Source organism: Loxodonta africana, chromosome 11, assembly GCF_030014295.1.
Source record: "Loxodonta africana isolate mLoxAfr1 chromosome 11, mLoxAfr1.hap2, whole genome shotgun sequence".
Taxonomy (NCBI): domain Eukaryota; kingdom Metazoa; phylum Chordata; class Mammalia; order Proboscidea; family Elephantidae; genus Loxodonta; species Loxodonta africana.
This window is the reverse complement of record NC_087352.1, coordinates 76,244,548-76,264,507: the sequence shown is the minus strand read 5'-3', so window position 1 is coordinate 76,264,507 and position 19,960 is coordinate 76,244,548. Positions and strand designations below refer to the sequence as shown.

The 19,960-nt window shown below is 39.8% G+C and overlaps 1 protein-coding gene across 1 annotated transcript in view; it reads left to right on the top strand.

The window, feature by feature from the left end:
* The window catches only part of MEP1B (meprin A subunit beta), a 35,536-nt gene extending 15,824 nt beyond the window's left edge, over nucleotides 1–19,712 (top strand). The window contains exons 6-14 of the mRNA XM_023543901.2: nucleotides 4,976–5,093; nucleotides 5,995–6,173; nucleotides 7,898–8,116; nucleotides 9,710–9,862; nucleotides 11,998–12,213; nucleotides 13,231–13,674; nucleotides 15,140–15,319; nucleotides 17,231–17,357; nucleotides 19,382–19,712. Coding sequence (XP_023399669.2) covers nucleotides 4,976–5,093; nucleotides 5,995–6,173; nucleotides 7,898–8,116; nucleotides 9,710–9,862; nucleotides 11,998–12,213; nucleotides 13,231–13,674; nucleotides 15,140–15,319; nucleotides 17,231–17,357; nucleotides 19,382–19,625 — 1,880 coding nt within the window. The 3' untranslated portion in view covers nucleotides 19,626–19,712. The remainder of the gene's footprint in view (nucleotides 1–4,975; nucleotides 5,094–5,994; nucleotides 6,174–7,897; nucleotides 8,117–9,709; nucleotides 9,863–11,997; nucleotides 12,214–13,230; nucleotides 13,675–15,139; nucleotides 15,320–17,230; nucleotides 17,358–19,381) is intronic.
* Nucleotides 19,713–19,960: the final 248 nt, after the last annotated feature.

Here is a 19,960-nt window from a genome sequence, read left to right as displayed (position 1 = left end):
CTTGAGAAAATTGTGTTGAGTGAGAAGGTGGCCAAGAATGAAATTCACGCTGGGAGAACAATTTTTTGGGATTGGTACAGAAAGAACAGTTGATAGAAGTTATTGAGAAGGGAGGATTGGATGGGTCAGAAACATAGATGATAAAACCAAAAATAAGGTAGAAAAAACAAAACAAAAAAGAAACCTGTTGCTGTTGAGTCGATTTCAACCCATAGTGACCCTATAGGACAGAGTAGAGCTGCCCCATAGGGATTCCAAGGAGCAGCTGGTGGATTCAAACTGCCAACCTTTTGGTTAGCAGCCAAATGCTTAACAACTATGACACCAAAGAAAACCAAGGGGGGAGTAATTAATGGAGTCAGTGTCTTAGTTATTTAGTGCTGCTACAACAGAAATACCACAAGTGGTTGCCTTTAACAAACTGAAATTTGTTTTCTCACAGTGTAGGAGACTAGAAGTCCAAATTCAGGGTGCAGTCTCTAGGGGAAGGATTTTTCTTTCTGTCAGCACTGGAGGAAGCTCCTTATCTTTTCAGCTCTTCTGTATCCTAGTTCTTTGGAGATCTCCATGTGGCTTGGCATCTATCTTCCCCCCTCTCTGCTTGCTTGTTTAATCTCTTTTTTTATCTCAAAAGAGATTGACTCAAAACATACCCTATGCTAATCTTGCCTCATTGACATAACAAAAGACCATTCTCAAATGGGATTACGACCACAGGCATGCCCAAACCCAAGCCCAGTGCCCTTGAATTGATTCTGACTCATAGCGACCCTATAGAGGTTAGGATTTACAACACATATTTTGGGAGGACACAATTCAATCCATAGCAGTTAAAAACTATAAAGAGCTCAAGTAATATGAAGAGGGAAAGATGCTCACTGGCTTTTGCAATCAGGAAAGATCTAAAAGATTTTAGGTGTTTTTCTATTTTAATCTTTTTTTGTTTTAGAATTTATTTTATTTTTGTTGTCGTTGAGAATATACAAAGCAGAACATATGTGAATTCAATAATATCTACATGTGCAATTCAGTGACATCAATTACATTTGAGTTGTACAACCATTCTCATCTTCCTTTTCTGAACTGTTCCTCCCTCAATAACATAAACTCTTTGCCCCATATGTTTCCTATCTAATCTTTCAAGTTGCTGTTGTCAATTTGATCCCATATAGATAGACCATAAAAGAGCACAATGTTCAAGACAGACATTCTTTACTAGTTAAGCCAAACTACTGTTTGGTTTTAAGAAAACTTCAGGGGATATTTTTGGTTTGAGGTTTAAAGATTATCTCAAGGCAATAGTTCTGGGAGTTCATTCAGCCTCCATGGTTCTGGATTCCATGAGAATTTGAAATTCTTTTCTGCACATCCCCCCTTTTGATCAGGATTCTTTTATCGAATCTTTGTTCAAAGTGTTCAGTAGTGATATCTGAGCACCATCCAGTTTTTTTTGTCTCACAGCAAAGGGGGCAATTGTTCACAGAGGCAATTAGCCATACATTCCATTTGCTCCTCCTATTCCTGACTCTCCTTCTTTCTCTATTGCTCCAGGCTAATAGAAAAACCAATTGTTGTGTCTTGTTTTAATCTTTTGATCAAAAAATTTTTATACACTTGTCTTTTATATATTTCTTTAAAAAATTTTATTCTCCTAAGTGTATTCCATGGAAGATGTGTGAGCTTTAATTTGATTGTATCTCTTAGGTTATTTTTGTCATGTTTTTTAACCAAAGTTACCCTACCCTATATTACCCGATGAGCTTTATTTATTTGTCTGTAAAGAAAATTATAAAACTAGATAGTGAGTTCCTTGAGGACAGGACTAGTTTTCATCTTGCATATCTGAGGCTTAGCACAGTTCCTGGCACATAATAGGCAATTAATACATATTTGAAAAATAAAGTGATAAACATATACATGAACGGAACACACTAGATGAAAATTTCAACCCAGATTTTACCATGCAAACTGTGCAAATTTTAAAAAGTTACAGTATTTTAAATTTTTGTTCTACTTTTTTTTACTTAATATGGTTGCATCTTTCCATGCTGTGCACTCTTTATAATATAATAAAAATAAAAATCTTAACGACCATTTCTTTTCATTTCTGTGATTTTGATTCTTATTTAGAAAATACTTTATCCCTGTGTAATGTAGAAATTTTTTTTTTTTTTATTCAAAATAAGAAGAGTGTCCTCTCACGTCCCAGGAATTTACAAGATCTTGAAATGACTCAGAGCAATAGAATCACTAAGCAAGGTCATGCTTACATGTAGCAAAAGTAAGTAGCTATGAATGGTTTTCTGGCAGTGATTTCTGGAAAGTCCATTCAGGTGAGCCAACATGTAAAATTCTACCAGTAGGCTTTAGTCTTTCAGCTTTAACTTCAGGTGTTATTTGGCTGCCAGAGGCAACTCACCTGAAAGGGGTAACACTTCAGGTGGCCATTTATAGCTCCCAGTGAGTAAGTTACAATTCCTTGCTTGAGTGCCAAATTTTGGAGGGTTGGGTTAAAGGAAAGGAGTCCTGGTGGTACAGTGGTTAAAGTCCTTGGCTACTAACCAAAAGATCAGTGGTTGGAACCTACCAGTCTCAGTGGGAGAAAAGTGTGGCAGTCTGCTTCCATAAAGATTTACAGCCTTGGAAAACCTATGGAGCATTTCTACCCTGTCCTATAGAGTTGCTATATGTTGGAATCCACTGGACAGCAGTGGGTTTTGTTTGGAGTAAAGGAAGTGGGGATGGAAATAAAGATGGAAATAAAAGTCAAGGTGCTAAGAACCTGAAGGGACAAATGAGGGAAAATAATTCTGAGCAGCTGCTTGCTTAATTCCCAGGCTTGCCTTATCCTTCACGCCTAGGAAGTTAGATGATCCCAGGTAGAGTTTTTCTGCATCTATGACACAAAGTTAGTTAAGGCCCTTGGTAAATAAACCGATTGCCGTTGAATCAATTCCGACTCATAGAGACCCTATAGGGCAGAGTAGAACTGCCCCATAGAGTTTCCAAGGAGCACCTGGTGGATTTGAACTGCTGACCTTTTGGTTAGCAGCCAAATACTTAACCACTGTGCCAGGAGGGCTCCTTGGTAAATAAGGATCTTATCTTGGTAGAAGGTTCTATGGTTTACAAAGCTTTCACATAGTTTCCTTATTTGATTGTCAAAACAATTCAATGTCAGGGTAGAAACGTCCTCCCTGGGCTTTGACAGAATGTTTAGGGTGCACCAGGGTTTTCCTTTTACATTCACTTCTAGAGTAGAGTTATGGGGGTTGGCATCATCATGCCTTATTTTAAGGAGATGTTAGATTTGAAATAGTGATCCAAATGTGATATTTATAGTAGAGAAAATTTTAAAACAATTTAAATATTTGACACTACGGAATTACTTAAAATATGTTACAGACAGACAATGCAGCCACTAAAATGATAAAGATAATACTTAATGATGAAGAAAGATTTTACTGATATATAGTAAAATATATAGTTTATAAAATATTATGTAGACTATGATTTCATTTTTTCTAAAATTATATGTATGTTATGTATATATTCATAACAGAAAAGGTCTGAAAAGGTAAGAATGGTTGATTATTCTTGGCTGTTAGTGTTTTAAGTGTCATCCTTTTGGTTTATATGTATTTTCTACCTTATTTACAATGAAGGTGTATGAGTTGCATGGAATTGTGCAAGGTTGACCTCTGAATGTCTTTTATGGATGCATGGATTTTAGAGCCTCATCTATGTAAATCCTCCTCTTGACTTAGACCTGCCTAGACAGAGGGTTTCAGAGGAATCTTCCCCAATGTCTGGGCAATGGTCACTTAAGAAGGGAGGAAGGAAATGAACATTGAATAAATGGTCGTGTTCCTTGGAAACTCACATTCATTTTCTCTTCTTAGTTGTTTATACTCATAATGTTCCTGCAAAGTTGATTTACTTCCTCATTTAACTGACGATTTAACACCAAAGCTCTAAAGACTAGGATAGGAAAGAACTTAGGTGTGTCTGGCTCCAGAGTCCAAGCGCCTTCCTCCGCCATACTGTCTGCCCACCTCCCGGCAGGCCAGCATCTTTCACTGGTACCCAATCCCACTTGTGTGGTGTCTCCATGTGCAGCTGATAGAGCCTCTCCCTCCAGATTCCCCCCAGAGCTTCTTTTCCTGCATTTCTTCGTGGCTTTCATGCCTCTGCTTTCTTTGAGCTCCATATCTATCTGTTCTGATAGCATCATTCTTTTCTTCAAAGCAGTGATTCTTCACCCTATTTTAGGCCCTGGATTAACTTGAGAATCTTTTTTGAAAGCTCTCCCAGAAAACGCAGTTTACACACACACACACACACACACACACACACACACACTTACTCTGCATACTATCTCGGAGTATGCACGGGCTCTACCTACAATTTCAAGGTCCTCATATTAAAAGCCCTACTTAAAAAAACCCCTGTGGCATAGTGGTTAAGAGCTACAGCTGCTAACGAAAAGGTTGGCAGTTCAGATCCACCAGGCACTCTGTGGAAACTCTACGGGACAGGTCTTCTCTGTCCTGTAGGGTCTTTATGAGTCGGAATGGACTCGACTGTAAAGGGTTTGGTTTTTGGTTGGTTTAATGAGTTTTGTAGCTTCTCTCATGAAGCATGTGATGAGGATTATTTATTTTGGTTTCCTGTGATCCAGTGTGTACCTTCTCTTAGGTAAGGAATGCCCTTTTTCTAGTTCTGTAATGCCCCTCTAATGGCTCCTGAGAGATAAATATGAAGGAGAGACAAAATAAGGGATCTTAAGATTAACCAAATGCTTACACATGATACTTGTTTAATTGGTACCGAATATTCAATTTTGTGAAAACAAAACACTGAATATTCCTGAAGGGACTAACTCAAACAGTATAACTCATGGCCTATTTTCATGATGAATTGCTCAGTGTGATTATTGTATTTAAGTATATTTTTGTTTGTTTTCTTTCTTCAGAAATGAATGCTAAAGGAGTGATCCTTGATGCATTTGAACGCTATCGCCTAAAAACATGCATTGACTTCAAGCCTTGGGCTGGAGAAGCTAACTATATATCAGTGTTCAAGGGCAGTGGGTATGTTGAAAAGTTGGTCTTCTAAGGGTTTTAAAGAGAGCTGTTGTGCCTGTCGAACTGCCCTAGGCTCTGACCTTTAACATGGGGGCTTCCCTTGCTGGTTACCAGAGAATAAAAGATGAGCTCAGTCTAGTTCCTCTAGCCATAAAATAAATAATATTTTCATACATGCAACCAGCCTACCAATGTCATTAAGATAAGGCGGGTGGAATCGATGCCATCTATCCCACAACCTTGTGAATTTCAACCCATTTACAATTTACATGCTCTTTATTTCCCCCTTCAAGTAACGTCAGCCTAGTAAAGACCAAGTTCTTTAGAGAGTGGTTGAATGGTAAGAATGGTTGATTTTTCTTGGGTGTTAGTTTTAAGTTTTCTTCTTTTTGTTTATATGCACTTTTTAACTTATTTGCAGTGAACCTGTATTACTTGTGTGGCATTGTGAAAGGTTGAATTCTGAGTGTCTTTTATGGGCACATGGATTACATATACATTTAACAATTCATAACTTGAGTGAAGAAGGTGACACTGTTATCTACACCAAGCCCAGCAATTCTGAGTGGTTACTATCCTTATAAAATCCTTGTTAATGGGCATCAATGTACCAAGGACAACCTCAAAGACTTTGAAATTTTCAGGAAAAATCAGGACTAGTCTGATTGGGGCATGACTTGCTTCTGTGTAATATTTAGTGTTAGGACAAGCTCTTCAAAGATCATCTATCTGGGCGGGTTTTCATACCTCACCTGGGTTGTGAGAAAAGTGCACAGTGTTCTGATATAAGAGTGAAGGCTCTAGGGAAGAAAACTAAGTGGACTAGACATTGAGGATTCTGCTCTGAAAAGTCAAACCTGCACCATAGTAACACTCTCTCCCCCTTCTCATGAAATTCTCCTGTAAGCTGCTGGTCTTCAGTGGGAAACAGGCATGTTGGGAAGCAAGATCTTTCCATTGGGACAAACTGTGACCGAATAGCAACGGTTCAACATGAGTTCCTTCACGCACTGGGATTCTGGCATGAGCAGTCGCGTTCTGACCGGGATGACTATGTCAATATCATGTGGGAGAGAATTCAGTCAGGTACACCTCTGCTGTTTTCTCACGCTTTTAGTTGAAGACTGAGTTTTTAAGCATATGCCCTCTCCTACCATCTGTACCAACTGTTAATAATTGAAAAACTCTGATGTTTTGATGTCTTACTTCACTTAGCTGTAATCTAGTATGAGCTGTCAGGTGCCTTAAAGTTGTTCGGGCTCTGTCATTGTTAGGTGCTGTCGAGTCTGTTTCAACTATAGCAACCCTATAGGACAGAGTAGAACTGCTCCATAGGGTTTCCAAGGAGTGGCTGGTGGATTTAAACTGCCAACCTTTTGGTTAGCAGCCGAGCTCTTAACCACTAAACCACCAGGGCTCCAGTACTTTTGAGCATGATGTAATCTTATAAATTGTCTATTTTAGTGTTTCCCAAAATGTGCTTTATGGAGTGCTGTCCAACTATATGGTCACAGGTGTTGTGTGGATTGGGATCTGTGATCTATGAATTTTGGAAATCTGGGTTACAAATTTAAACTTATGTTTCTTTAAATGACTGCACTGTTCAGAGTCTTTGCTACAATAACACAAATTGGGAGCATTTCCGAAAGAGATTTGACCATGGATTTTTGGGGGATATCTTGTGGGTCTGTTGTTCTATAGAACCCATGTCGGAAACACTGAAGTAGTGGAACAACCTGAACCTTGTGACTCCGTGTTGAAAGTTGCAAAAGTCTTAATAAAATGTATGAGTAGAGCTCATGTTTCCCACATTTTTTTCTGCAGCGACACTTAGCCTCCTGATCTGTCCTGCCTGGGTGGGGGGAATGATATTACTGTCAGTGAGAGGCACTGTGAGAACTGCCCTGTACTGATGCCCCTGACATCAAGTCTTGAAGACACAGCTCTCAGGCCTAGCAGGAAACTCAAAGATTCCTATGATAAGAGGAGCATTTGACTTTAATTCCTGGCCTCCCTCTTTCGGATTTCCAAAGACTTGTTTTTGATAGAAACTTCTGCCTACATTTGATAGAGGATTTATATACTTAGGAGATCAGAGCCACCTCATGTGTCCACAAAATCACCTGATTTCAAGCTGCCATCAGTTGCCCACTACTGTGATGCTAAGCAGCCTGATAGCTTTTCTGAATACACTTGTTAAAATACACCTATACATATTCCAAACCAGTGGCTGTTGAGTTGATTCCAACTCATGGTGACCCCATGTGTGTCAGAGAGAATTTTGTGCTCCGTAATGTTTTCAATGGCTGATTTTTGGGAAATGGATCAGGCCTTTCTTCTCAGGTCCCTCTGGATGGACTTAAACCTCCAACCTTTTGGTTAGTAGTTGAGTGCATTAGCCATTGGCATCACTCAGGGACTCCACAAGTATTCCAGTAACCATGAAATCCTTGACTATGTCAATCCTTTCTAATGACTGTTGCTTACGTTGTCGTTCTCAGGTCTCATCCTACCACACCTCCCAAAGGTCCTCTTACTTTCTTCTCCATCTGCTGTCATTGTTCACCAATGCCAAAGTTCCAACTTTGGGCTGTAATGAAATCTTAGCTCTATGCTCTGTGAGATTGCTGATATCACAATTGTAAGCTTGAATATTATATGAAACACTCTTGAAATACAGTATATCAGTTGTAGCAAAGGTTATTCCACATGTATTACATTCTCCACTTTTAAGTTAACAAAATTTGGAGTAAGATAAGCTGAATTTTGTGAACGCCAAGTCATTAATTTTTTTTTTGTTTATCGTTTAGGCAGAGAACACAATTTTAACACCTATAATGATCAACAATCGGACTCTCTGAATGTTCCCTATGATTATACTTCAGTAATGCACTACAGCAAAACTGCGTTCCAGAATGGGACGGAGCCAACCATTGTAACAAGAATCCCCGACTTCATGGATGTGATTGGCCAACGAATGGATTTCAGTGACTACGATCTCCTAAAGTTGAATCGACTGTACAACTGCTGTATGTGGCAGGTTCTCGGAAATGATTTCTATTTCCCTCAGCTATGTAGCAAGACGTTATGCTCTGTGACATTTTGCTGAGCATTACTGGGTTTTCTGAAAGAATAAATGTTTGATAGTCAGAAAAAAAAAAAAAAAAACAACAGAAGAGATCCCAATCTATAACTTGGAAGCAGCACTATTCTCACAAGGTCTGACCTTCAGATCTAATAACAAATTGGGTCCTGTACAAATATGCCCAGACAGATTTTTGAAAAAAAAAATGAAGCAGTTACTAATTCAAACCTTGACATTGAGAACGGTTTTCAGCCAAAATGAGGTACACGATTGTAATATAAATGGGGCCAAATAATCCGGGTTGTGACTTTAAAATCTAAATGACTAGAGGACTGTAGACTCAAGTCTCTACCAATTTGTTGCTGTTGGTTGCTGTTGAGTCAATTCTGATTCATGGCCATCCCATATGTTACAGGGTAGAACTGCTCCATAGGGTTTTCTTGGGCTGTAACCTTGACAGAAGCAGATCACCAGGCCTTTTCTTCCACAGTACTGCTGGGTGAGTTAGATAATTAAAAAACAGACTTGGAGCAGATGGAAACCCTTGTGGCGTAGTGGTTAAGAGCTACGGCTGCTAACCAAAAGGTCGGCGGTGCGAATCCACCAGGTGCTTCTTGGAAACTCTATGGGGCAGTTCTACTCTGTCCTGTAGGGTTGCCATGAGTCAGAATTGACTCGACAGCAATGGGTGTTTTCCCTTTTTTTTTTTTGAGCAGATAGTTTATTCAGATCTATAGAGTTAATCCATCTCTTGGCAGTGATTCTGCAGATAATGAGGGTTCTTCAAGCCACCATCATCCAGAATCAGTGAGATGTTCCCTCTAATGCCACCCTGGCTTTCCTGGAACTTCGGTGATAAGCTCAGTTCCTTTTTTTTTTAATAATAAAAAATATTTATTTATTTTGCTGTTGTTATTGAGAATATAAACAGCAAAACACACACCAACTCAACAGTTTCCACATATTCTGTTTAGTGACATCGATTACATTCTTCTAGTTGTGTAACAATTCTTATCCTCCTTTTCCAAGTTTTTCCTCCCCCATTAACATAAATTCACTGTCACCTAAGTTTCCTATCTAATCTTTGGAGTTGCTGTTGTCAATTTGATCCCATATAGATAGTTCTTAAAAAAGCATAATTCTCAAGGTAGATTTATTTTACTAGTTAGGAAAAAGTATTTTTTGATTCTAAGAAGACTTCCAGGGATATTTTTGGTTGAGGTTTTAAAGGTAACCTCAAGGCAATAGTTTCAGGGGTTCATCCAACCTTCACAGCTCCAGAAAGTCTGGATTCCATGAGCATTTGAAATTCTGTTCTGCATCTTCCCCCTTCTGATCAGGAATTTCTATGGAATCTTTGATCAAAATGTTCAGTAATGGTAGCCAGACATCATCATCCAATTCTTCTGGTCTCATGGCAAAGGAAGCAGTTATTCCTGGACGCAATTAGCCACACATTCTAGATAAGCTCAGTTTTTATTGCTTACATTATGTTGCAAGAATGTCAATAACTTTTTTTTTTTTTTTGCTTTTGTAGCCTCTTCCTTGAGCTTTATGGACTCATGCAATTTTGAACTGGAAAATGTGTGTGGTATGGTCCAAAGTTCAGGAGATAGTGCTGACTGGCAGCGGGTTTCCCAGGTTCCTGGGGGGCCAGAGAATGATCACTCCAACATGGGCCAGTGCAAAGGTAACAGGAGTGAGGTCCTTCTTGAGTTGACACCCAGTGGCTCCAGCCTTTTCCTTTGCTATGAAAGACTAGGACTTTATCTCTAATTTCTATGAGAATTATTAATGATAATCCATTAGATTGCTACAAAGGAATAGGTTCTGTGCCTTATAATAAGGACATGGTTTATTTCTTTGCCTTTCTTCTCTGAGTTTGTTTTTCTGGGAGTCAGAGCTGGGATCTGCGATGCCTCTACCAATAGATTCCCCTAGAGAAGAGGATGGCACCTTCTGGAAGGGCTCTTACTTCAGAGGTTGAGTGGGGTTGTTTTCTAGCAGTTTGTGGAAGACAAGGGACTCTCTCCATCGAACACCATTAGGCTGGGAATCATTCAGTTTCAGAATTTCAGATTGCGATTTACATGCCCCTATTTTTTTTTTATTACAAAAATACTTAAAATGAAGGCAAAAAGTACAATTTATTTACTTTTCTTCAGATGAGTATCCTTTTCCATTGTAATTTTGTTTTTAAATTAAATAGTCATCTATTTGGCTGAGTACTAAATTTTTATTTGGTCATTTCTGGAAGCAAATACATAAAGCTAGACTTCAGAATTTAGGGCCATTGCTTGATAGCTCCAATGATCTAGGCAGGGAACAATTCCAAAAAGATAAAAACAGAAAAATGAGTAGTCATGAATCGATTCCAACTTATAATGACCCTATAGGACAGAGTAGAACTGCCCCATAGGGTTTCCAAGTCTATATATCCTTATGGAAGCAGACTGCCTCATCTTTCTCCTGTGGAGTGGCTGGGTAGGTTTGAACAGCCTACCTTTCAGCTAGCAGCCAAGTGTTTTACCACTGTACTACCAGGGCTCCTTAGGGGATGATTAGAGGGTGAAGTGAAGGAGTTCTGTTGGTGCAGTGATTAAGCACTTGGAGTTTGTTTTTTGATTTTAATAGAGAAGTAGGAGTTGGGGTTAAGGGGAGTGAGAACTTGGGGGGAAAGGGAGTACAGACCAGGTAGCTGACACCTTTTTCTGTTTTCAAAAGCTAATGGCTGTCTTTCACAAACTGCCTGCTTCTAGAACCGTAGTTAAATGCCTAGTACAGTGCCCTGAGTATAGTGGGAACAAAGCAAATATTTGAAATAAGGTAAGGAAAATGAGTAGACACTCAAACCAGACTTGCTATCTCTGTGTGTCTTTAGAGTTGACTTAGAACTAGGCTGAGCTTTGCAAATAACAGAAGCAGAGAACTGGGAGGGACCTTTGAAATGACCTAGTTCAGTTATTCACAAATTTTCTTTATGAATATCATGTTTTAAACATTAAAATATGGGCCTCTCCTGATGGTTGCTATACTTCTAATATCTCCAAAGGTTGAGTTACCTTTTTTTGGTCAGCTAAAGTCAAAGAATTTAGGAAGCACTAAAAAAAATGGGCAGGTCAGCAAAAGTCCTAGTTTCTGGATTAGAGTCTTTGTCCTGCCCTCAGCACAGTGTGTTTTTAGTCCTCTGGAAGCACTTACAAGCCTCTCTTTGAATCAAGCTTGGAAGACACCGATGCAAGAATGTACCTAGCGTTCAAGCCCCAATCCCCCTTTATGGCTTAATTTCCATTTTCCTTTTTCATGTTCTCGGAGGAGGGGACAGCTCTCTGTGGCATCTTGCTGGTGTAACTGTTCCCAGTTGGAGATGGACTAGGGTGGGGGACACTTGCAGGGGGTTCTTCGCGCCATCTGCCTTTTGGTCCTGCTGTTAGGTATGACCTGAAGCCTAATTTCTGTAGCACATTAGCATTTTTCTTTTTTGGTTAGCATTTTATACTTAAGCTTACCGTACCTTTGTAGCTCACAGCAAGTGAAAGTAAGCAAAGGTCCATGCCCACAAGAAAACTCCTACTATTATAAGCAAACGTTTCATAATTTTTTTTCATAAATAATAGATAGATTTGAGTTTTATTTTACTATACTGATCAGCTAGCTTTTCCAAATGCCAGACCTGTAGCTTAGACTTCGAAAGTTTCTACCTTGTGATTTATATATCAATGTTAGCTGGGCCATGGGTAAAGGATCTGGAACTACCACTGACAAATACGCATTCCGATACTCAGTATGTGTTTCTTCTCAATTCTGCTTTTGTCCTATTAACAGGTTCTGGTTTCTTCATGCATTTTGACAGTAGCTCTGTGAACGTGGGCGCCACGGCACTGCTGGAAAGTAGAATACTGTACCCTAAAAGAGGATTTCAGTGCTTGCAATTTTATTTATATAACAGTGGAAATGACAACGACCAACTGAACATCTATATCAGGGAGTATTCTGCAGGCAGTGTGAATGGTACTTTAACCCTTGTGGAAGAAATAAAAGGTACCTTTATCAACATTCTTATTAATTGCTTGGGTTCAGATCGTGGTAGTCTTAACTCTTTACTTAATGCCACAACTTACAATAGTGTAGGGGCTATGGACTCATTGCTTTATAACTTAGAATTTGATCCTCCTTATTTCATGCCTTGGTAGGGAAACTAGCAACAATGATCCTTTGTGTGCTGTGTTATATGACAGTCACTTAGGAAACTGTGGCTCTGTTTCTGACACTGTAGAGGTCAGTTCTTGGTAAGTAATAAAAATACAATGTGAGTTAGCTTAGACAAAATGGGAAAACTTACTGACTCAGAGTAACTGAATTGTGGAATGGATGAGGGAGGAACTGGCCTCAGGGGAGATGGGACTTGTCCCTGAACATTGTCAATGGCCTCTCTTTTTATCCCCCAATGGCTTTGTCCATAAGACTGTACTTTGGCTATTTCAACCCCCAGCTTATATCTTATCAGATGTGCCCACAGAGCGGAAAAGGGACTCTCCTTCTAATTTCTAACTTAAAAAATAAACCCCGGTGAAAGACTCTGATTGTCTTGACTTAAATGCAATTTCTGGAGCACTTCCAGGGTAGGGAGAGGCCTTCGGCCTTCGTAGAATCATGTGTCAGAGAGGTGGGTCATGTTGACCATGTATGCAAGCAGAAGATGAGGAGGAGGGGTTGTGGGTTGGCAAATATATTGCTGTCTGCTCCACACGTAAGTAGAGCACGGAGTACTCATGAGTTAGATGCTGTGGTTTGCTCATCCGTCTCTGGGAAAGGGTGACCTTTCTGGGAAACAACTAGATTAGCATCCAGTATTCCAGAGCACAGTCTGATCCCACAGAAGTGCCTTGAAATAAATGGACCTGGCCTGGAGGAGTGAGAAAACTATACCTCAGATCTGTAGGTATCAGTAACTGTTGGATAATCATTTGTCCATGAAGGTTAGAGCTCTAATGCTGATTTGCAGTTGGTTCATTGTCTTTTGTCCTGTTTGAAATAATAATAATCACTGTTTTACAGAAATACCCATTGGGAGCTGGCAACTGTACCATGTAACACTGACAGTGACCAACAAATTTAGAGTGGTGTTTGGAGGAATCAGAGGCTCCGGTGCATCGTTGGGTGGTCTGTCTATTGATGACATAAATCTTTCAGAAACATGGTGCCCTCATCATATCTGGCATATAAAGAATTTCACACAGTTCATTGGCAGCCCAAATGGAAAACTATATAGCCCTCCATTTTATTCTTCTAAAGGTTATGCCTTTCAGATTTACTTGAATCTAAACCATTCGACTGATGTCGGGATATATTTCCACTTGATCTCTGGAGCCAATGATGATCAATTACAGTGGCCGTGTCCTTGGCAACAAGCCACGATGACACTCTTGGATCAAAATCCTGACATTCGGCAGCGTATGTCCAATCAGCGGAGTATAACTACAGACCCATTTATGACCATTGGTTCGTGACTCATTTTCTTTATTGCTGATACATGCTCATTCCTCTGGGAGGGGTGGATGATATGAGAATGGGAGACTGCACAGCCAAGTACCTAGGGAACTTTGAGCCCAAAATCTTAGAAACAGAAGATATTTAGAGGGAGGGTTTCAGAAGTTGTAGATAGAGTCTCCCAGGAAGAAGAGAGTCAGGAATGTCAGCAAGGACTCCGAGAAATCCAAAAGAAGATATTGACTATATTCCTGGGACTTGAGAACCATACCTGGATTCCAAGTGTTGGGCTAGGATTGTTAGTTTTAGAGTCTGAAGGACCTGGGGTCAGATTCAAGGTTTGTTCTTCACTAGCTAAGTGACCCTAAGCAAGTGATCTCTTAGTATCCTCAGCTGTAAAACTGAGCAGTAATAACAGCCCCACAGGTTTGTCATGAGAATTAGGTCAGCTCAAGTATGGAAGCTTGTGGAAGGGCCTGGTACAGACAGGCTTGCAGATTATGAGTTCTCTTAACTCACGCTTTTCTGGTCATGCCACTGGGGTTGTCAAAAAAGATTCAGCTCTTGTAGCAGGGAATGTTTTTTGATCAGAAGGAAGATGTTGGGCAGGTGCCCCGACTGGAGTACTGAGAAGGGTGTGGGAATGGATTATAACTACTTATGAAAGAGTTCTGGAGGACTAGCCAATGGTGATATCATTCCTAGTCTTTCCAGCACCCAAAAGGAGCGTTGCCCAGAAAGTAATGATCACATTTCTAATTTTAATAATCTTTTGCCCTCTGGGAACCTAATAAAAAATGGCAAGCTGAATATTATTGCCAAGTCCAAATCCTATATATTAAAAGGGTGGACCCAAGTGTCAGAAAAAACAAACTTAATCTGATGGGAAAAAAGAATATTCTCAGAAGGAATAGAATTGTAGGGATTTGACACTCAGAATTTATTCATTTTTTTAAAAAACATTTCTCACTGAATGACATTTAGAAGGGTTCAGGGTTGGGTGGGTCATCACCTTTTCCCAGAAGCAAAGCTTCTTACAGTCTTCTCCTAAAGGACTTTGGTGAATAATTCAGTTAATGAGATAAAATGTTAAAAACCCTCTCAAAACATATTGCTTTAACTCAGGTAAACGCAATATCTATAGCTCAGAAGGCCACTAAGGAATACTTCTCATGGGCAGGGGAATTTCTACACTGGTCATTCAATATAGATGTGATATCCCCACCTAGGAAACTTTGGGTACCTCCCCACTCAAATTCCAGAGTATGGTCCCTCCTGCCAGACAATCTTATTTCTTTTAGGACAGTATAAATGAACAAGCCTCAGTGATTTGCCAGGGAATACATCACGGGTCAATAGCAATCATTTAATTATTTGAGCTCCATCCTAATTGTGTTTCACATTGCCTGTTCTTTTCCTACCACTGAAAGCTATAATGATACTAAACACAATCCATTAATATAAATTGCTTTTTCAGATAATGGAATCTATGTTTGGGACAGACCTTCCAAAGTGGGAGGAGTGGCTTTTTTCACTAATGGAACTCAGTTTAGAAGAGGTATAGGCCTTGGAACCAGTGTCTTTATAACCCACGAGAGGCTGCAAAGCAGAGATTTTATAAAAGGAAATGATGTTTACATCCTTCTGACAGTGGAAGGTATGTCAATAAAAATAGCTTTACATAAGCGATTCTTTTTGTTGTGGCCATTGATTACTTTCTGTGTTCTTCTGTGTTCCAATTTTAGGTATCTTAGATAGGGATGTGGGAGGAAATGGGCATGAGTGATTTTTGAGGAATATGAATCATTAATAATATGAAAACAATTTAAATTGAAACAGTGAGGCTCCCAGGATAAAGGATTTTATTACCACCACACAGAGCAGTAGAAGGCAACCTTTAGGCTGGAAAAGTTTAGAACTAAATTAAAGGACTCTATGGCTATTATTGGAAACCCTGTCGAGTAGATAGCACTATTTTGTTTTGTATGGCTATTATACTCTAGGATTAAAAAAATTCCGAGAATTCTAGAAATAAAAATGTCACACAAGCACATGAAATTAAACTGGAAATGGCCTGTATTTATGGTTTTTCAAAAAAGATATATCTATAGCTATATTTTTATATAGTATATAATTTATTTTATATATAATATATATTTCGACTACTAACTCAACTCAACCACTAACCAAAAGGTTGGCAGTTCAAACCTGCCCAGAAGCACCTTGGGAGAAAGGCCTGGCGATCTGCTCCCAAAAGGTCATAGCCTTGAAAACCCTATGGAGTGCAGTTCTGCTTGGCACACATGGGGTTGCCATGAGTTGGAATCTACTCTGTGGCAACTGGTTTGTTTTTTAATATATCCCTTGGCAGTACTAGTATTTGTCTGTTGTCTTCTAAAATCACTCGTGGCAGCCAATAAGTACATTTTTCAGCAATTCTTGTGGTTTCCATGTTTTATGTGGTACAGTTTTAACTCATCTACCGTTAAAGATCCACTTCCCCATAACACCAACCCACTGCTATTGAGTTGATCCCAACTCACAGTGACCCTATAAGTCAGAGAAGAACTGCCCCATAGGGTTTTCAAGGCTGTAATCTGTACGGAAGCAGGCTGCTACGTCTTTCTCCTGTGGAGTGACTGGTGTGTTTGAACCACTGGCCTTTTGGTTATCGGCTGAGCGCTCAACCTCTATGCCACCAGGGCTCCTTAAAGATCCACTTATATCTCAGTAAACTATCCATTTGTGATGGAAGATGGCACAATAAAAATCCATGAAATGTTGACCTTCAGTGCTAACTACGGTAAAGCTAGATTGTACTTCTTGGAACAAATTATTCAGGAATAACTTTTGTAGAGGGATAAAAACATTTTTTGAAGTGGAGAAAAAGTTACAAATTCATCAGTTCTGTTTGGTCCTATTTTGACCAGAAATGACATAAAACACTGCAGAGAACATAAGCCTGGCTGTCAGGGGCCTGGTGTTTTGCTCCAAACCTCAACCAACTAGCTTCACCAAGGGAAAGACCATTGACTTTGGGAAAGGCCCCTCAACTGCTTTACATGTGAGCTTTGGTTTTCTTCTTTGTACCTTGAGGGTTGGTTTCAAGTGCTTTGGCCCCTTGGAACTCCAACAGCCCAGAAAGCATGTCTTTCCAGGAAGGTTGTGGTTAGGCCGTAGCTCCAGCAGGCTGGCCCAGCTTCCCTTTGCCTCTAAATGTCAACCTGCCTACATATTACAGTGAAACCTGTGAGAGCTGGAACTCGACGGGACTGCCTTATTTTTTGGAGTCTTTCAAGTTTTTCACCTTTGACAGGATGCAGTCTTACCACTTTTCTATTGCTCTCTATTGGAGAAAATATTTGAGTTTTCCTTCTCTGACAGCTTTCTGCCTTACACAGGTTTTACTGTACTTCACCGCCTATGAATGCTGCTGAAGTAGGCTTCAGGGTTACCTAAATATCTCACATACCTGAAACTTGAACATCTTCTGTTTTGAAACTTAATGATCGAATGTTTTTTATAGCAAAAGCTGACTTGCATCCCTGCTCTTCCCCGCCCTCTTTAGACATATCCCACCTTAATTCTACACAAACGGAGCTGACCCCAGGCTCTACCACCAAGGACCTCTGTGCAAACATCATCTGTGAGAATGACGGCATCTGCACTGTCCACAATGACAAAACCGAGTGCAGGTAATGGGGTCACTGAGATGAGATCTCTGTATTCTTTTGTAGAAATCTTATCATTCACACAATGGGTGGTTAAATACTGATATTTCATAGGAAGGAAATCCCTCTATCAAACCATTCATAGACTATTTTTTGATTTCCATTCAGAACTGAGCGTAGCCACCAGAACAGTGAAATAATTTATGGAAAAAAAAAATAGCACATTACATTCTAATTGCCTGAAAAAGTCCTCTTTACATTACATTCTAATTATCTGAAATATTCCTCACAAGTTACATATCTTATTAAATTCTCACCATAGTCTGGTGCCATAAGTGCACCTGATCCCATCTTCCAAATGAAGAGTTATAGACTGAATTATGGCCTCCCAAAACATGGTGTTGAAGTCCTAACCCCTGTACCTGTAAATATGACCCTGTTTGGAAATAAAAGGTTTCTTTGTTATGTTAATAAAGTCATAGAGAGGGTCCTGAACCTAATCCCTTCCAAGGACAGGTAGTCCCTGATTTACAGTTGGGTTCCATTCAGCTGTAATTTGGTTCTGACATAAGTCAAATACCTCATTTTTTTTTTTTTTTTGAGCTTTCATTATTATTGCCTTTTATTATCAGTACCTTCATAAATGTGATCTTTATTTGTCTTTGGGTGTTGGAAACATCACATATAAACTTACAGATATATTTTAATACATGTTGGTGCTGTTGTTGTTAGGTAGTGTCAAGTCGGTTCCAACTCATAGCGACCCCATGTACAACAGAACGAGACACTGCCTGGTCATCCTTGCCATCTTTGCTATGCTTGAGCCCACTGTTGCAGCCACTGTGTCAATCAATCTCCTTGAGGGTCTTCCTCTTTTTTGCTGACCCTCTACTTTACCAAGCATGATGTCCTTCTCCAGGGACTGGCCCCTCCTGATAACATATCCAAAGTACTTGAGACAAAGTCTCACCATTCTTGCTTCTAAGGAGCATTCTGGCTGTATTTCTTCCAAGGCAGACTTTTATTCTTTGCCAACACCATAATTTGAAGGCGTCACTTCTCTGGTCTTCCTTATTCATTGTCCAGCTTTCGCATGCATATGTGGCGATTGAAAACACCATGGCTTGGGTCAGGTGCACTTTAGTTTTTAAAGTGACATCCTTGCTTTTTAACTATTTGGAAAAGGAGGATGAGAATGGTTGCACAATTCAAAGAATGTAATCAATGTCACCGAATTGTACATGTAGAAAGTGTTGAATTGGTTTGTGTTCTGCTGTGTATATTTTCAACAACAACAACAACAAAATAAAGTAAATTATATATTAAAAAAAGAGCAGACAAGACACAGAAACACATAGGGGAAGACAGATACCGTATGAAGATACGTCTACAAGCAGGCAGGAAATGCCTGGGGCTACAGAAGGGGAAAGAGCCAAGCATCTTTCCCTAGAGCCCACAGAAAAAGAGGGAACCTAGCTATGCCAACACCCTGAATTCATAGTCTTAGCTTCCAAAACTGTGAGACAATAAATTCTTATTCTTTAATGCTACACACTTGCAGTGTTTTTTGTTAAATCAGCACCAGGAAATTAAGACACTTATGCTATCTCCTTCTCCTACTTTGGGGCTGGTATTTTAATACCAGATTAGGAGTAATTCTGGGAGTCCCTGGGTGGTGAAAACAGTTAAGTGCTTGACTGGTAGCTGAAAGGTTGGTGGTTTGAATCCACCCAGAGAAGAAAGGCCTAGCCATGTGCTTCTGAAAGGTTACAGCCTTGAAACCCTGTGGAGCAGTTCTACTCTGCCCACACGGGGACATCATGTGTTAGAATCAACTGGACAGCAACTAACAACAAGAGTAATTCCATTTTCCATTCCATTGTCCCTGTCTGGTCTCCAGGTGCTAGTCTAACAGTTTTCTCCAGTCCAGAGTCTGTGAAATAGTTCCATATGCCAGTGACCTAAATGTTTACCAACACTTTTCACTGTGAAGATTTTCAGATTTAAATTTCAATTCATAACCTTAAGTCATGTTCTTAAATGTGTAGGTGTCCATCAGGGGAGGACTGGTGGTACATGGGAGAAAGGTGTGAAAAGAGAGGCTCAACTCGAGACACTGTTGTTATTGCCGCTTCTTCTACTGCCGCTGTGTTTGCCCTGATGTTGATGGTCACCCTTGTCAGTGTCTATTGTACCAAGAAGAAATATCATAAAAAGACAAGTTCAAAAACAGCAGATGAGAATCCAGGAAATGTAAGTGTGCCTGGTACTTGCTTATTCAAAAGCTATTGATGAAATTCTATGGAGAAGTGGGACATTTATGTGTGTGTGATTTTATTGTGATTATATATATGTATATATATATCTCATTGCTGTTGAGTCGATTCTGACTCATAGTGACCCTATAGGACAGAGTAGAACTGCCCCATAGAGTTTCCGAGGAACGCCTGGTGGATTTGAACTGCCAACCTTTTGGTTAACAGCTGTAGCACTTAACCGCTACGCCACCAGGGTTTCCATATATACATGTATAGAGAGAGAGAGAGAGAGCCCTGGTGGCACAGTGGTTAAGAACTCAGGCTGTTAACTGAAAGGTCGGCAGTTGGAATCTACCAGCAGCTCTTTGG